The sequence below is a fragment of the Haemorhous mexicanus genome, chromosome 28 (genome assembly GCF_027477595.1).
Source record: "Haemorhous mexicanus isolate bHaeMex1 chromosome 28, bHaeMex1.pri, whole genome shotgun sequence".
In the NCBI taxonomy this organism is placed as follows: Eukaryota; Metazoa; Chordata; class Aves; order Passeriformes; family Fringillidae; genus Haemorhous; species Haemorhous mexicanus.
Genome location: NC_082368.1, coordinates 4,473,566 through 4,491,077, shown reverse-complemented (window position 1 = coordinate 4,491,077; position 17,512 = coordinate 4,473,566). Strand labels below are relative to the sequence as shown.

The window sequence follows — 17,512 nt, the reverse complement described above, 5'->3', positions numbered from 1 at the left end:
CCCAACTGGGCCAAACTGGGCCCAGCCCCGCTCCCATCACCCCTCCCCGTGCCTATAAAAGTGGGGGTGGGGCCGCCCACCTGTCCCTCTCTGCTGTCACCCTCTGCTCGCGGGGTGTCCCCCCTGCTCCCCCCACCCACCATGCTCTTCTGGCACGGCCAGCCCGACCACTACTGGTCCAGCCCAGGGGACATGTACCCCCTGCCCAGTTCCGGGGTGCTCAGGTACCCCCCAAATCCGCTGGGTTCGGGGAAACTGAGGCACGGCCGAGCTCCCACCCTTTCCGGGGGGTGTTTTCCCGCAGGGACCCCCCGGTCCTGCCCTACCTGAAGCAGGAGGAGCCCAACGGCATCTCCACATCGCAGCCGCAGCTCCCGCCCTTCCAGTACGTCCTGTGTGCCCCGACCTCCCCGGCCGTGCGGCACCACGAGGAGACCCTCACCTACCTCAACCAGGGTGAGTCTGGGGGCGCCGGGGAGGAGGGACCCCCCCCCTGCTGAGGGCTCAGCTCCCGCTCCCGGCCCCCTCCCCAGGGCAGTCGTACGAGATCCGCATGATGGGAACGGCCCGGGGGGACCCGGCCGAGGGCCGCAGGATGGTCAAGGTGAGCGGGGTGGGGACAAGGGAGAGCCCCGGGGCAAAGCTCTGCGCAGAAGTCCCGGTTCAGTCCCAGTCCGGACCCATCTCAGCACCAGTCCAGACCCAGTTTTGCCCCAGTCCAGCCTCATCTGAGCCCCAGTTCAGCCTCCTTTCAGTCCCAGTCCTAACGCAGTCCAGTCCCTGTTCTACCCTAATCCAGTCCCAGTCCTAACTCTGTCCCAATTCAACCCCCGTGTAGCCCAAATTTTGCCCCAGTTCAGCTCCAATTTTGCTCCAGTCCAGCCATGTCTCAGCCTCGATTCTGCACCAGTTTTGCCCCAGTGCAGCCCCAGTTCAGCCTCCTTTCAGCCCCAGTCCAGTGCTAGCTGTGCCCCAGTCCAACTCCAGTCTAGCCCCAGTTCTGCCCCAGTCCAAGCCCAGTCCAAGCCCAGCTCAGCCCCAGTCCAGCCCCGTGTCCGGCGGGGCCGTGGCTCAGGCCGTGCCCCTGCCCAGAGCGTGGTCCGGGTGGTTTTCCACGACCGGCGCCTCCAGTACTCGGAGCAGCAGCAGCTCGAGGGCTGGCGCTGGAGCCGCCCGGGCGACCGGATCCTGGAAATCGGTGGGTGCCGGGGCTGGGGGGGTCCCGGGGGGGCTGCAGGGGCCGCGCTGACCCCGCTCCCGCAGACATCCCGCTCTCCGTCGGGATCCTGGAACCCCAAATCCACCCCACGCTGCTCAACACGGTGGAATTCCTCTGGGACCCCTCCCGACGCACATCCGTGTTCGTGCAGGTGGGAGCCAGGCCTGGCCGCTGTGGGGGGGCTCGGGGGGGTCCTGGGGGGGTCACGGCGCCCAGTCCCGACCCCGCTGCCCCCTCCCCATCCCAGGTTCACTGCATCAGCACCGAGTTCACGCTGCGGAAGAACGGGGGGGAGAAAGGGGTCCCCTTCCGCATCCAGATCGACACCTTCGGGGCGGGGGGCAAGGGGGACCCCCCCGAGCACCTGCACTCCGCCAGCTGCCTGGTCAAGGTGTTCAAGGTACCGGGGAGGGGTGGGGGGGAAACCAGTGCTCCCAGTGCCCCCAGTGCCCCCCCACTACTGGGAGATCCAGCTCTGGGCTGGGGGGTGGGTGCATGGCGGGGTCTGGGCACCCCGAGGGTCCGGGTGCCCGCGGGGGTTCCGGGGGGTCCCGGGGCCGCCCTCACCCCCCGGCACAGCCCAAGGGCGCCGATAGGAAGCAGAAGACGGACCGGGAGAAGGTGGAGAAGCAGCCGGCGGCGGAGCGGGAGAAATTCCAGCCGGCCTACGAGAGCACCGTGCTGGCCGAGGTGGGGCCCGGCCCTGGCACCCCCCGTGGGACGAGGGCACCCCCAGGACCCTGCACCCATCACCCCCCTTCCTCCTCAGTGCCCCCCGTGGCCGGACGCGCTGGGTGCCCCCCACAGCCCCCCGGGCACCCCGGGGCTGCCGTCCCCGCACCCCTTCAAGCTGCTGAGCCCCGAGAGGTGAGCGGGGACCCCCGGACCCTCCCTTTCCCCCCTGCTGGGATCCCCCTCTTAGCCCACCCTCCCCACAGGGTGTGCGTGTCACCCGCCTGCGCTGCCGAGGGCCCCGCGGAGAGTCCTGGCGAGGTGAGGGAGCCGCCGGTGCAGCCCCAGAGCCTCCCCCGGCCCCCCAGGAGGGGCTGAGGTTGTGCCCGCTCGGGTCGTGCCCCGCTGAGCCCCCGCTGAGCCCCCACAGGCGCTGAGCCCCTGCGCATCCCCCCTGGAGACGCAGCAGTGGCTGCTCCGCCGCCGCTTCTCCGCCTGCGCCCGCGTCTTCGCCAACTTCACCGGTGAGAGCCCGGGCCGGGCCGGGGGACAGAGCCGGGCCCTGCTCCTGCCGCCCCCTAAACCCCCCTGTCCGCAGGAGCGGATCTCCTGAAGCTCTCCCGCCGGGACCTGATCCAGATCTGCGGAGCCCCCGACGGGATCCGCCTCTGCCACGCCCTGACGGGCAGGTGAGGCTCCCGTGCCCCCGGTGCCGCTTTTTGGGGACCCCCGGGAGGAACCGTGGGGCCCGGCCCCATCCTGCACCCCCGCCAGAGCCTTCTGTGCCCCCTCAGGTGCCCGCGGCCCCGGCTGACCCTGTACGTGGCGCGGGAGCCCGGCGGAGCTGAGAGTGCGGAGGATGCGGGATCAGGTGAGGAGGGGCTCAGGTGTGCGGGGAGGGGGCTCAGGTGTGCGGGGAGGGGGCTCAGGTGTGCGGGGAGGGGCTCAGGTGTGCGGGGAGGGGGCTCAGGTGTGCAGGGAGGGGCTCAGGTGTGCGGGGAGGGGGCTCAGGTGTGCGGCAGCGCGGGGATGGAGGGTGGGCACTCAGCCCCATCCCATCCCATCCCATCCCATCCCATCCCATCCCTCCCCTCTCCAGGGCTGTACCAGGAGCTGCACCTGGAGCAGCTGACGGTGCCCGAGCTCACCGGGAAGTTGGCGGAGCTGCTGGGGCTGCCCCCGGGGCAGATCCTGCGGCTCTCCCGGCAGGGACCCGCCGGCATCCACGTCCTCGTCAGCGACGCGGTGAGGACACGGGGACAGCCGGGGAGGGGAGGGAGGGACAGACCCCGCAGCCCCTCGGGGTCCCCAGTGCTGCAGCAGGAGGGTCCCACCCCCTCCGAGCCCCCCTGAGCTCCCCCCTCTGCCCCGCAGATGATCAGGAACCTCCAGGACGAGACGAGTTTCGTGGTGGCGATCGGCAAAGGTACCGCGGTGGCCGCGGGCGGGCGGGGCCGGCCAGGGGGACATCGGTGGCCCCGGCTGAGCCGCGTCCCCTCCCCGCAGCCCCCGGCCCCGAGGGCTTCCAGCTGCTGCTGCGGTAGGAGCCGGCCCCGGAGCTGCGGCCCCGGAGCTGCGGCGCCCTGGGAAGGGACGGAGAGAGGAGCCCGGGGCTGGCGCAGCCCCCAGAGCCCGCCCGAGGGGACGGGACCCGTCCTGTCCCCCCGCGTCCTTCTCCGTGTCCCCGCTTTGCATTAAAGGACGGCGGGAGCGGCCCCGAGCACGGCCTCGTGTTTGGGGTGCCCAGGGTGGATTTGGGGTGCGGGACAGTCCCTCGTCCCCAGCAGGGGACACCCGGCTCAGGCCGGTCGGGACGGGGCTGTTTCAAACACCGGATCCTGCCCGGAGCCCCCTCGGGCAGAGGCGGCGGAGCGGGACCGGGACGTCCTTGGGGGCAAAGAACGGGTTTGGGATAAACAGAGCGGGAGCGGGGCAGGAAGGGGAGGGCCGGGAGGAGCCGGGACAGCCCCGGAGCGGAGCTGCCATCACAGACACGGGGCCCTGGACCCATCGCTGGAGGGGACAAGGGAACATCTCCAACCCTCCCAAAACCACTCCATGGGGATCCAGAGTGCCACCAGCCCTTTCCCGACCGTCCCCTCTGTCCCCGCAGACACCAGGGCCACCTTAACCACGTGCATTTATAATTTCCTCCCAGCTCACGGCGCTGTCACACCCGCAGTGCCAAGACAAGCCCAGACCAGACCATTGAAAGGACATTTTCCAGCTCTCTCTGTCCCCAGGCCAGGGGAGGGAGGGGTCCAGCTCCTGTGTCCAGCCCCTCGGACCGCGCAGCCACCGGGAGACCCCCGAGTTAAAACGTGTCAAAGCCCCCGAGGGAAGGGGACAGGGCTGGGATTGCACAGAGGAGGGGGCTCACCCCGGGGTCGCAGCCCCTGGGGACCCCCGGGTGGGCTCAGCCGCACCTTTGGGGACACAGATGAAGCACAAAGAGCCCCGAGTGTGGCACTGCTGGCACAGGGTGACATTCCCAGCCTGGGACAGGGATGGGTGGGAGCAGGGGATGGATTTCCCCCATCCCTTAAAAAATCAGCTCCAGATTTCCGTGTGAGGTCAGTCAGAGCCTCGGGGCAGGGACAGGGATGAGGAGGTGATGGGACACTGGTGGCACTCCAGGATGGGTCCTTGCAGGGGCAGAGGAGAACAAAGGGCTGGGAGGGCACGGACTGAGCTGGAATTGAGGAGGAAAATCAGCTTCTCCTGGATTTTCTCCAGAGTTTTGGCCCCACATCCCCCAAGCTGCAGCACAGGAGCCTCAGGCAAGGCTTTGGCACAGAGGGAGGGCAGAAACCTTGACCTGGATGCCAGGAAAGACAGCAAAAAGGAATAAACCCCCCCAAAACACCCCCAGGCCCATCAAGCACACAACCCTTCACCAAAAAAAGCCAAAATGTTTTAGGATATTTTCCAGGACACTGTAGCCAAGAACCTTGTCACACTGATCCCAACCCACTGTCTTGCAAAAAAGCCCCAAAATTACCCCAAAACGCACAGCAGCAGCAGCCAGCCAAGAACAACAGAGAGACAACCAAACAGAAATACAAGGAATTACAGAGATGTGGAAAAACCAGGAATTTGTTGGTTTGAAACAAGCCCTGGGACAGCACTTCCCACCTGCCCCATCCTCACCCTGCCACAGAACTGGGACAAAAGGTGCTGCAGTGTCTCCAAGGCCCAGGAAATTCTCTTTTTTTGGTTCCACTGGATCTGCTGAGGATCTGCTCACTGGAAGGTCCCAGGCTGTTCCCTGGAGAGGTCCCTGCTCCTGTTGGGAGTCCAGGGGCAGCTGGAAGGTTCTGGAAGGCAGATCCAGGCTCCAGCAATCTCTGCTGGGAGGTGGGGACAGCCCAGCCTCTGCTCCACGGCTGGGGGACACAGCCAGGGAGGATTCCAAGGACAGGGAACAGCTCAGGGGGTGAAACTGAAGGAGCTGCCCCAGCCGAGGCTGGAGAAGGGATCTGGCTTGGAAATGGGATGGGATCCTCACCCAGGGCTGGCTCTGTGCTGGAGCTGTCCCAGAGCCCCCAGAGAAAGCCCAGGGGGGAGCAATTCCTCCAAATTCTGGGCACTGAGCCCCCCACAGCCACCAGATCCCACCCAGGAAGACCCCAGGAAAGGAGAGGGCTCGGAGCATCCCGGGCTGTGGAAGGAGTCCTGGATGAGCTCCGAGGTCCTTCCACCCCAAAAACAACACCCCTGACTCCATGCAAACACTCAGAGCTCCCCCTCAGGAGCTGCCCCAAGCAGGAGGTGGATTCTGCTCCACCCAGTGACTCCCCCAGCGAGACACAGCTTGGAAAATGGTGTTTATTGGTATTTATAAATATAAACATCAGGAAGAGTCCATTTGAAGACGGATAATTGACTTAAAAGGACACTGTCAAGAAGTTTGAGCTACCTTAATGCTGTCACCCTGGTCTGCAAACAGAAAATAAACTGCTTTGGGTTCTGTGTTCAGGAGTTTTCCCTGGAAAACTCTGCTCTGTTACAAAGGGATCAGCCAGCCAAAATCCTGCTCTTCGCTCTCCCCTGCCACAGGAGGAACTAAACAAAAGGGTTTTGTTTTTTTATTTTCCCAGAGTTGTGCAAATCCTGTGATTGCTGGGTGACCCCTCGCCCGTCCAGTCTGTCACCACCATCTTCTGCCACCCTGAAACCTGGAGAAAGTTCTGGAAATGAAGGCGCCCGAGGAGAGGGGGAGAATCCACAGCGCTAAAGAGGATTTGAATAAATATAAGGGATTAAAAGCCATCTACAGGAGGGCATTGACAGTATCCTTTTAACCACAGCAGCCTGGAGTTGCTCCCAGCAGGGTGAGCACAGACTGGGGGGGCTGGGGGAGATGAAGGGGAGCAGCTCCAGGGGCACCTGGGACCCTCCTGCTGGGAACAGCTCACTGTCCTTGGAATTCCTGGTGGGAAAATCCCCCTCCCCAGCCCCCAAAGCAGCCACTCCTGGTGCTGCAGCTGCTCCTTCCCCACCAGGAGATTCCTCAGCACCCAGGGGAGCCGAAGCCCTCGGTGCAGGGGAGCTCCAGCCCCGAGCTCCCCGCACGGACAGCGGGAACGACGGACACGGACCTGCCCAGCCCTGCCCCCTTCAACCCTTGGGATCTGCCCAGCAGTTCCACTCTGGGCCCCTGCAATTTCATCACTCTGGGCTCCCCTGGAGCCTGAAACACCCCAAAAAAGCAGCCACCGACCCCCCCACCCCTCCCCCAGAGCTGGGCCTGGCACATCCAAAGCCCATCCAGGGCTCCCTGCAGGGCACCACACTTACCTGGGCAGGTGGGGAGGTCAGGAAGGGCCCCCACAGGGAGTGAGGGAGGATCCCAGCCCTGCTCCATCAGGGAATCCTTAATTCTTCATCAGGGCAACAAGCAAAAAGCTCTACTTGGCTTTTCCTTGGGGGAGGGATGGAGGGAAAGGACAGGAGGAGGGAACTCACAGTCGTTGGAACACGGACTGGAACTTTCTCCCTGTGCTGAGAATTACAGATTTGTACAGATATTATTCCCTATCCTTGTCATTGGGATAAAACCTGGATTTGGGATAGGTTTGGACACTCAATCTTTCATCACACAGCCTAGGAAAGCCCAGCCTGGGGTGCAGCTCCCTGTGCTCCTTTAAAATCTTCCTGACAGCTCATCACAGGCTCAGGCTTCTCCTGGGAAAAAATTCCTTATGGATTTCTGGCTTTGGCCTGGGAAATCTCAAGAAATGACTGAATTTGGAAAAAAAAAGGAAAAAAAATCTAAAAAAAAAAAAAAAAAAAAAAAAAGAAAGAAAAAAAAAGAAAAAGGAGGATTTGGGGAGGGTAAAATATGTGGAATTCGAAATTCCAAGCTCTATCACAACAATCTGGGAAGAATCTGGGAAGCCTCTGACACAGGGAAGATGAGCCTTCATGTGAGCATGCTCAGGTGGGAGCAGGAAGCACAGGGGAATCCTGGGCCACAGGGAAATCCTGAATCCCAGGGAAATCCTGGATCCCAGGGAAATCCTGGCTCAGCAGCTGCTGCTCCATTCCCTCACTGACAAACGGACATGGAACTTGTTGAGGTTTTCAGGTTTTGTTGGGGTTTTTCCTTCTGCACAAGGGGGTTAAAGCATGTTCCTCTCCTCTGCCCTCTCCCCACTTCCAAGGATCTCGGTTCCTTTTCCAACCTCACCAGCAGCATCAGTCCCTCCAGGCTGGGAGCCCTCCCCTCCTGGCCAGGGCTATTCCCAGCAATTCCCAGCAGGAATGGTTCAGGATCAGGCCAATCCAGCCCGGGAACAGCCGGCCCAGCTGCAGCTCCATCCCCAGTCCCTCATCCCGCCGGGATCACAGGGGGTGTGTGGGTGGCTGCAGGGCAGCCCAGCCCTGCTCACTGGCCCTGGCAAATGACACTGGGGGCGCTTTTCCTCCAAGGTTCTGGCGTGCCCGGAGCTCCCGGGCGTGGTTCCAGCCCCAGCCTGCGGGAGGAGGCTCCAGGGTCATAGGATGATGCAGCATCTGCAGAAGCGCTGTCGGCTGCCGCCCACCGAGGGCGGGGGGGTCACCGGGGCGAAGTAGGCGTGGACTTTGATGTTGGGCAGGTGGGTCTGGAAGGGCAAACGTCGGGATTTTACCTCAGAACCTCGGGTTCCTGCCCTGGTAATTCCCTCCTGTGGTGGTGTTCACAGGATGAGGGAAGAGACTCCGTGTTTCAGAGGTTTTAATAAATCATTTTCTTTTAATATAATATATATCATAAAATAATAAATCAGCCTTCTGAAACATGGAGTCAAGATTCTCATCTCTTCCCATGTAAAGGCTGCCTGCAAATTCCCACACTAGCCCTGGGGGGGCACTGGGCCATCCAGGTGTCCTTTGTCCCTTGAGACCTCCTCTCCTGTACCTGCTTGGTGGCTTCCTACTTCCCATCCTAGGAAGTGTCCAAGGCCAGGCTGGATGGGGCTTGGAGCAGCTTGGGGTAGTGGAAGGTCCCTGGTTGGGCTTTCCCAACCCAAACCACCCAAAGATTCCATCATTTGATGGTGTCACTTTGCAGATCCATATTCTCTTGGCAGGGAAAATGTTTTCACTACTCTTCTTTTCCACGTGGAGAAATGGATTCAGGAGGGGATACTGGGAGGAAATTCCTGCCTGTGAGGGGGTGAGGCCCTGGCACAGGGTACCCAGAGAAGCTGTGGCTGTCCCTGCACCCCTGGAAGTGTCCAGGGCAACCCAGGATAGTGGAAAGTGTCCAACCCAAACCATTCCACCTTCCCCTGACTCCAAACCCACTGCTGATGGGTCTCACAACTCTTTTGGGCATGAGCATCAGGTGACGGGAGCTCAGCCCTCCCTGTGGATAAACCCTCCCTGTGGATAAACCCTCTCCATCCCAGCTCCTCCCTATGGATAAACCCTCCCCTTGGATGAACCCTCTCTATCCCAGCTCCTCCTTACGGATAAACCCTGCCCATCCCAGCTTCTCCCTCCACCCTACAGAGGAACCTTCCCCATCCCAGCTCCTCCTTGTGGATAAAACCTCCCCATCCCAGCTCCTCCCCATTGATAAATCCTCCCCATTCCAGCTCCTCCCCATCCCTATGGTTAAACCCCCCAGATCCCAGCTCCTCCCCATGGCTGAACCCTCCCCATCCCGGCTCCTCCCCATCCCAGCTCCTCCCCATCCCTGCTCACCCTGAGTCTCTTGATCCCGGCCCGCGTGATCTGCTGGCAGTCGTACAGTTCTATCCTCTCGAGGCTGTGGCAGCTCTTGAGGTGCTCCAGGGAGGCGTCGGTGATCAGGGGGCAGTTGTCCAGCTCGATCACCTCCAGCCGGTCGTGGGCGCAGGCGCCGTTGCCCAGGTGACGGATCCCATCGTCCGTGATCAGCTCGCAGTGGGATAAACTCTGTCCCCAAACAGAGGGGTTAAACTCTGTCCCCAGACAGAGGGGTTAAACTCTGTCCCCAGACAGAGGGGTTAAACTCTGTCCCAAAACAGAGGGGTTAAGCTCTGTCCCCAGACAGAGGGGTTAAACTCTGTCCCCAGACAGAGGGGTTAAACTCTGTCCATAAACAGAGGGTTTAAACTCTGTCCCAAAACAGAGGGGTTAAACTCCGTCCCCAAACAGAAGGGTTAAACTCTGTCCCCAGACAGAGGGGTTAAACTCTGTCCCCAAACAGAGGGGTTAAACTCTGTCCCCAGACACAGGGGTTAAACTCTGTCCCCAGACACAGGGGTTAAACTCTGTCCCCAGAAGACAGAGGGGTTACACCCAGCTCCTAACAGCCCAAAATCCAGGCAGAAGCTCGCTGGGGATGGGAGGATGGTCAGTGGTTGGTGGGGCTGGGCTGGGCTGTGCTTGCTCTTGGGTTCTGTGGGTTTCTGAGCAGTGATGTGCTGGAAGGGGAAAACTTCCAGCTGGAGGGGGGAATTCCTGCCTGGGAGGGTGGGGAGGAGAAGCTGTGGCTGCCCCTGGATCCCTGAAGTGTTCAAGGTCAGGTTGGGCAGAGCTTGGAGCACCTGGGGGAGTGGAAGTGTCCCTGCCCATGGGAACAGGTCCCTTCCATGGTTCCAGGGGAATGCAGACCTCCAGGGTGGCACTGAAATTCCAGCACAGCTGAGCTATGCAAGGACCCACCTTTGGGACACCTGTGGCCTCACCCACCGTGGGAAGGGCCCTGGCCCAGGTGCAAGAAGCAGCAGGAACACATGGTCCCCCCTTGGTGTGGATTTTCAGGGGGATTCACCTGGCAAGTCCTCCAGGAGGAAGCAGGGCCTGAGGCAGGAGCTGGAACTGGCTTTCCTGAGGGATGACTGCACTGCAGAACCCACATCCCCACACCTCCCAGGACAGGATCCCTCAACCCCAGGGTTGACAGAGACCAAATTCCCAGAGTTTCAGCCCCAAAGGCTTCCCAGAGGCACTGCAGCTCCTGGCTGCCCTGCAGGTTCCTCTCCCACAGACAGACAGACTGACAGCTCCTGTGCAGGCAGATCCCACTTGGAATTCTGCTCCTGGGAGAATCCCCACAACCCTTTTCCTGTGGGAGCCTGGGATAAGAGGTTCCTCAGGGTCAGGTTTGCAGCAGAATTCTTCCAACTGTGAAGTCAGGGAGCGTTTACAATCCCTCTGTTTGGAGAAAGGAAATGCTGAAGTGTCCCTTGGGATACTCACCAGGACCTGCAGCCGTGGACAGTGTATGGAAAGCTGGATTAGTGTGCTGTCTGTAATCTGGAAAAGAAGGAAAAATTCTTTCATGTTGGTGCTGGGCACAAGGATTTGGGGTTTTTTTTGCCTTTCTACCAAAGCAAAACTGCTGGATTTTCTCTATTCCATGAGATGTCCCCACAGCCCCTCAGGAATCCTCATGGAAATCACCTCCTGCCCTTGGAGAACTGGGGTGCAGAGGCATCACTGGATTGTTTTCAGCTTCCTTAAGGGGCTGAAATCAGCTCCCAGATGTGCCTCTGGAAGGACAAGGAGGGCTCAGATGCCCTCTGAACACCCTATGGATTGCCCAGTTCCTGGTTTTCCTCAGCAAGAAGGAATCCCTACAAAGATTCCCAATCCCAAATCCCCACAGGAGCTGCCTGGGATGGGTCTGTGCCCTGGCTCAGCTTTGCTTCTCCCTTTTTAGGGTTCATTCCCAATCCCTTCCTGCTGGGCTGGTGCCATTCCCTCTTTATATCCCAAATTTCTGCCCAGGACACGGGGTCCAGCTGTTCCCAGGAATCCCAATCCCATTCCCTTTGTCTCTACTTGGAGGTTTTTTCATGGAATTGTGAGTCAATTCCACCCTTTTCCCTGGAAATGCTTCAGCCCAGTATGATTTCAATCCCCTAAAATCATCGTTGTTTCAAAATTTTCCCCATGGTTTTCCAAATCAGGAGGAACTCCCATTATTTTTAGCAAGATAAGATTTTTCTCTGGGGTTTTCCCCTCAAAAATCTGGGATTTTCTCTCACAAATCCACTATTTGACCCAGGATCCCTCACTATTAAATATTTCTTATTTACAGCAGCGTTCCCATGGAATCCAAAACCTCATTCCCAACATTTTCCTCTCCAAATCCAGCCACTCTTCCCACTCAGGATTCCACATTAAGTTCTGATTTGGAGAAAATCTCTTAATTTTCCACCAATTTTCCACACTGCTGCAAGAGAGGTGGCATTCCTACCTGGACACACTCTTCCAGATCCATTTTTTCAAGCTCATGGCAATTCTAGGAATAAAGAAAATTCCAAACAACCATGGTGAGTGTGAAGTCCAGACAGCAAATATAAATATATAAAAATTGTAAATAGAATAAATATAAATAATAGAAATACATTATGTTGTAAATATAATGTATTTGAAATATAAATATGAAATACAAATATTATAAATGCAAATAGAGAAACAATAAATAGAAATATAAGCACACAACCAAATATAAAAATAAAAATTAAATATAAATATATACATTATAAAAGGATAAATAAAAGTAAATATATATTTATATAAATAAAATTATAAATATAAATATACCACCACAAAGATAGCTTGCTTTAAAAATTAAGGGGTTTCTCCATGAAATATCACAACTGGAAGGAAAGCATACAAAGTTTCTGAAGGATAATAAAGGAAATTTCACTCATTTAAGGGTTTTTTTAATCACAGAGGGTAAAGGGAGTTAAATTTAGACAAACCAGTAAAGTTTATAACTAAAATATTTAACGTTTCCTGTGGTTTGGATGCAAATCCTCCCAGGTGTGCGAGCCAGGACGATGCCAAAGATCCCACAAAACCAAATTTTTGGGCCTTAAGCTTCCACCCAAATTCCAAGTTTTTCCAAAGCTCCTGGGGTATTTTTTTGCCACGAAAAGGAAGGAAAAGCAGGAGGGGAAGGAGGAGGAGCAGGGCTCTTACCCTGGCCAGGGTGGTGAAGCCCACGTCGGTCAGCTGGGAACACCTCGCCACTTCCAATATTCTGCAGGACACAAGGAAAGAACCGTGGGGGAGCCCCCAGAGCCCAGGAGAGGGCTGGGAATGACCTCAGGAGACCCCCCCAGTCCCACCCCCCGCCCAGGGGACACAGGGATGTCCCCAGGCAGGGACACTCCACGTCCTCATGGAGCTGCTCTGGGATCTGCCACCCCCATGGGAAGGAATTCAGATGTTGGAGCTCTTTCCATGCTGGACACACATGGAAAGCTCGTTTGCCTCAGGAGAAATCCTGCTCCAAGCCAGAAGCTCTGCTGTGGAGTTCTGGAATTGCAGATTTTCTGTGCTGACAGATTCTGACTGCCAGGAGAGCACTGCATTGGACCTGAGGCTGTGCAGAAGCTGCCAGAATTGACTGACAGCACGGGGATTATGGTGTGGAGTTGGTTAGAAGTGTGTAACATCACAGGGTGGAAAATCAGAGTTTGGGGTTTTAGAATATAGCAATAAATATGAAGCAAGATGGAGGTTTTAGGGTGGAGATTGGTTCTTCTTCACCTTCTTCTTCATGGGTTTGAGTGGTATTTTGTAATTGGACAGAAGAGTCCACAGTGCAGGCTTTGAGGGATCAGTTACTGTGTTAAAAGGGAAAATAATTTAGGTGTCATTTCTTAATGGGATAGTTTAGCCTTAAAAGGCCTTGTAACAAGAGCGTTGGCCATTTTGTGCCTTGTTAATGAAAGCCTGCAGAACTCACTGCTGTGAGAGTGGAACATTGATAATAAATAATAAACACTGATAATAAATAATAAACACCTGAGTCTGAACATAAACCATCATCTCCAGTGCCTTCAATCCTGACACCAACAGAGGTAGAAAAAGAAGCTGAAGATTGGCATTCCTCCTCTGGAATTTGGAGTGGGATTTGTCCTGGTTGAGTTTCTGCTCCTCATCCTGGCACCTCTGGAAAGGTTCACCCAATCCCAAACTCTTCTGTGGGCACCACACTGGCAGCTCTTTTAAACCCCAAGAATTTGTGGACAACTCAAAAATCACAACCACCCTGTTCCAAACACCTGGGAAAAACGCTCAGAATGGGAAAACCCTTGGGGGTGAAATGGCTCAGAGACCACCAGGAGCCTCTGCTGGGTGTTCCACGGGGGCAGTGCTGGCTGAACTCACCGGAGGCGCGGGCAGTTCTGTCCCAGGGCGTTGAGGATGGCGTCGGTGATGTTGGAGCAGCCAGAAGCACACAGGGACTGCAGCTTGTGGCAGCCCCTGCAGATGGTGATGAGCCCATCATCTGTGATTTGCTGCCAGGGAAAGCACAGCTGTCTCAGTCCAGGTAGGATTTGCCTCACCCAGTTCCAAATTCTGGCTCTTTTTGGCCCAAAAAGTGTTAGGGAAATGTTTCACCCCAAAATTGTTATGGAGAAGCAGCACAGGGAGGATAAACCTTGCTGGATTTGGGAATGTCAGGGAAGGAATTTGGAGGGAAATGTTTTGGAGCTGCACCCCATCAGGGATGGGGGAAGGTGCTGGGAGTCCTGTAGGGCTTGGTAGTTCCTGCTTGGAAAGACACAGGGGGTCTGTCCATCCCTGTCCCTGGACACAGGGGGTCTGTCCATCCCTGTCCTTGGACACAGGGGTCTGTCCATCCCTGTCCTTGGACACAAGGGGTCTGTCCATCCCTGTCCTTGGACACAGGGGTCTGTCCATCCCTGTCCTTGGACACAAGGGGTCTGTCCATCCCTGTCCCTGGACACAGGGGGTCTGTCCATCCCTGTCCTTGGACACAGAGGGTCTGTCCATCCCTGTCCTTGGACACAAGGGGTCTGTCCATCCCTGTCCCTGGACACAGGGGGTCTGTCCATCCCTGTCCTTGGACACAAGGGGTCTGTCCATCCCTGTCCCTGGACATGGGGAGTCCATCCCATCCCTGGACACAGGGGGTCTGTCCATCCAATCCCATTGCTGGATACAGGGAGTCTGTCCATCCCTGTCCCTGGACACAGGGGGTCTGTCCATCCCTGTCCCTGGACACAAGGGGTCTGTCCATCCCTGTCCCTGGACACGGGGAGTCCATCCCATCCCTGGACACAGGGGGTCTGTCCATCCCTGTCCCTGGACACAGGGGGTCTGTCCATCCCTGTCCCTGGACACAGGGGGTCTGTCCATCCCTGTTCCTGGACATGGGGAGTCCATCCCATCCCTGGACACAGGGGGTCTGTCCATCCCTGTCCCTGGACATGGGGAGTCCATCCAATCCCACCCCTGGACACAGGGGGTCCATCCATCCCTGTGCCTGTGTCAGACTGTAACGACACAGACAGAGAGCCCATGCCAAAACAAATCTATTTTTTGGTATAAACACACATTTTTGGCACTGCAGAGCTGGCTGAGGACCCTTCTGTGCACAGGAAAAGTGCCTGTGTAGGCTCAGTTCTGCAGGGAGACCAGAGGAGAGGCCTGGCAGAACCAGCCCAGCCTGATGGGAAAGGATTTTTCCAGTTCATCCCACAGACAAGCTCAGAGGGAAGAGAGAAACACCCCTGACACTGCAAAGGTGTGGGGCTCAGTGCCCCTGAAGTGCCACCAAGGAGCTGCTGGTGGCAAGTGTCCCATGGGCAGGGGGATGGAGCACATTCCACGAGGGAACCCTGGCAGTGCCACTCACCAGGCAGGTCTGCAGGTTCAGGGTCACCAGCTCGGGACAGTGGGCACCAATGAACTTGAGGGCCTCGTCCTCCAGCTGGAAGGGAAATGACAGGGATGGGAACTGGGAGCACCGGGATCCAGGAATTGAAGCTGGGACAGCAGGGAATGGGGATTTCCTCTGGGGAGGAGGGAAATGCAGCACAGGAGCAGCAGCACCAGGAGTGTTCCTGTTTTTTACCCCATCAGGAGCAGAGCAGCCAGAGGAAAGGACTGCCATGAAAGCCCTCGAGCCCAGATCTGGCCATGGATCACAGTGACCTCCTCCAAAGGATCAGTGGGAAAAGGAAAATTGGGATAAAAAGATTCTCCAGCTCCACAAGTGATTTATTCCCTGTCCCACTCCTCGGGGCTGTTGAAGAACTTCCATGCCAGCACCTGATCTCCAACACCATGGGGATTTTGGAGAAGGGAATCACCCAAACCCCTGAATTTCCATGCCCACACCCTGAGGAGCAGCAGGACACCCCAGCTGTGCCCACTGCCCCTTTTCCAGCTGTACCTGGGTGCAGCCCTTGAGGGACAGGGCCCGGAGCCCCCCGCAGCCCCGCACCAGCGCCTGGATCCCGTCCTTGGTCACTTGGTCACACCAGGAGATGATGAGCTGTTCCAGCAGCGGGCATCCCTCGCTGGGGACACAGGGACACACATGGAAAGCCTCAGGAGAAATCCTGCTCCAAGCCAGAAGCTCTGCTGTTCCCATTTCTGGGAGCCACAGAGCAGCCCTGCAGCCAGCAGGGGACACCGGGCAGAGCCCAGCTCCAGAGGGAGGCTCTGCAGGGAATGCTGGCTTGGCTGGAAGATCTCAGTGGTCTTTTATAGCTTTAATGGTTCTAAAATTCCATGGAAAACCCCTGCTGCCAAGCTCCTACCTGAGTGCTTTCAGGGACAGGTTGGTTATGGAGGTGCAGGAAGCCAAATCCAGGTGCCTGAGTTTGGAGCAGAACTTGCTGAGGTTGGTGCAGGTGCTGGAAGAGACACACAGGGACAACTCCTGCAATGGATTCATGCCAGGCCACAGAAATCCCATGGGATGGGCAGGCTGGGGTGAGGATGGAACCTGGCACAGGTGCCCAGAGCAGCTGTGGCTGCCCCTGGATCCCTGGCAGTGTCCCAGGCCAGGCTGGACAGGGCTTGGAGCAGCCTGGGATGGTGGAAGCTGTCCCTGCCATGGCAGGGGTGGGAATGGATGGGATTTAAGGTCCTTCCAACCCAAACCATTCCATGATTCCATGGAAAACCTCCCCCACCCCCAGGCCTGGCTTTTTTTGGCACCCAGGGAAGAGCTGGACTCACACGTCCGTGATCTTGGTACAACCATTGAGGTTCAACACTTCGATGTTCCTGCAGTTCTGGGCAAAGGTCCTGGGGGGAGGGAGAGGGAAAACATTGGATCTGTCAGGCAATGGAATTCCAGGTGCTTTGTGACACCTCAGAATAAAGTTTTACAAACCTGATTAAAGAAGGAAACAGAAAATCAAGAAGGAAATCAAGAATGAAATAGAGAAAGAATGAAGAAGAAAATCAAGAAGGAAAGAATCTCTAAAGAAGAAAATGCTCAACAAAAAGAGGAACAAACCCAAGAAAATCCCTGATTTCTGCTGCCCCAGCTTTGCCCTGGGATGTGCCAGCCTGGAGGCACCAGACTCACCCAGTGCCCACCCCCCTCAGCCCTTGGCTTTATTTGAATGAGAACTGAGAGAAGTGGCTGCTGGGTGAGGTTAAAATAAATTTAGTGATATATTCATAATATTTATATTAATTAATTATGTTTATTACTTAATTTACTAATTTATTCTAGTAGCATTTATTTCTATAAATGAATATTTATATACGTACATGTATTTAAATTCAATGATACATTTATAATATTTCTATTAATTTATTATATTTATTATTTTAATAATAAATATAATATAATGTATTATTATAATAAATATAATGTAGTTTATTAATGTAATCTATTTTAATTTACTTATAGTAATTAATATATTTATATTTACATAGACTTATATATTTATATATACTTACATAAGTATATATGCTTTTATATATAAGTTTATATACTTTGTATATATAAAATATATATTTATATAGTTATATATACCTATATAAATAAATATACTTATATATGTTTCTGTATTTTATATATATATAAAACATATACTTATATATTTATATATACTTATATATATACTTATTTACTTATTTAATATATATTTCTTGATCTATTGTATCTATAGTATTTATATTAATTCATTATATTTATTATATATTAATATATTATTTTATTATTGAATATTTATATTACGTTAATATATATTATATAAATATACTTTAATATTATATAAATATAATTATATATTAGATATTATTTATATTTATATATTATAGATAATATATTTACACTATATTAATTGTTATATATTTATATATATAAATGTAGTGATATCTTTACAAATTTAATTTTTAATTTAATTT

At 55.4% G+C, this 17,512-nt stretch overlaps 2 protein-coding genes across 5 annotated transcripts in view; one reads left to right on the top strand and one right to left on the bottom strand.

Annotated features, from left to right (window-relative positions):
• Positions 1–119: 119 nt before the first annotated feature.
• Positions 120–3,589, top strand: LOC132339081 (transcription factor CP2-like protein 1). Its single transcript, XM_059869121.1, has 14 exons — positions 120–224; positions 305–456; positions 534–604; positions 1,093–1,198; positions 1,264–1,370; positions 1,467–1,619; positions 1,799–1,909; positions 1,989–2,086; positions 2,158–2,212; positions 2,322–2,415; positions 2,490–2,580; positions 2,686–2,762; positions 2,991–3,136; positions 3,266–3,589. The coding sequence occupies exons 1-14, from the start codon at positions 142–144 to the stop codon at positions 3,587–3,589; spliced, it is 1,668 nt and encodes a 555-aa protein (XP_059725104.1). The 5' UTR covers positions 120–141.
• Positions 3,590–5,705: 2,116 nt separating this feature from the next.
• The window catches only part of FBXL20 (F-box and leucine rich repeat protein 20), a 38,474-nt gene continuing 26,667 nt past the window's right edge, over positions 5,706–17,512 (bottom strand). For 3 of the 4 annotated variants that reach the window (XM_059868950.1, XM_059868949.1, XM_059868952.1), the window contains exons 6-15: positions 16,328–16,396; positions 15,904–15,999; positions 15,534–15,660; positions 14,994–15,068; positions 13,499–13,629; positions 12,302–12,362; positions 11,571–11,615; positions 10,568–10,624; positions 9,086–9,298; positions 5,706–7,998 (exon numbers count right to left, since the gene is read on the bottom strand). In XM_059868950.1, the coding sequence (XP_059724933.1) occupies positions 7,891–7,998; positions 9,086–9,298; positions 10,568–10,624; positions 11,571–11,615; positions 12,302–12,362; positions 13,499–13,629; positions 14,994–15,068; positions 15,534–15,660; positions 15,904–15,999; positions 16,328–16,396 (982 nt within the window). In that variant the 3' untranslated portion in view covers positions 5,706–7,890. The remainder of the gene's footprint in view (positions 7,999–9,085; positions 9,299–10,567; positions 10,625–11,570; positions 11,616–12,301; positions 12,363–13,498; positions 13,630–14,993; positions 15,069–15,533; positions 15,661–15,903; positions 16,000–16,327; positions 16,397–17,512) is intronic. The other variant, XR_009489575.1, reaches the window with a different exon arrangement.

Bases quoted from the DNA above. Each gene is read 5' to 3' on its own strand.
- LOC132339081 (XM_059869121.1), top strand. From the start codon at position 142: ATGCTCTTCTGGCACGGCCAGCCCGACCACTACTGGTCCAGCCCAGGG. The intron at 1,620-1,798 runs GTACCGGGGAGG...CCCCCGGCACAG, and splicing joins GCCTGGTCAAGGTGTTCAAG to CCCAAGGGCGCCGATAGGAA. The intron at 1,910-1,988 runs GTGGGGCCCGGC...CTTCCTCCTCAG, and splicing joins AGAGCACCGTGCTGGCCGAG to TGCCCCCCGTGGCCGGACGC.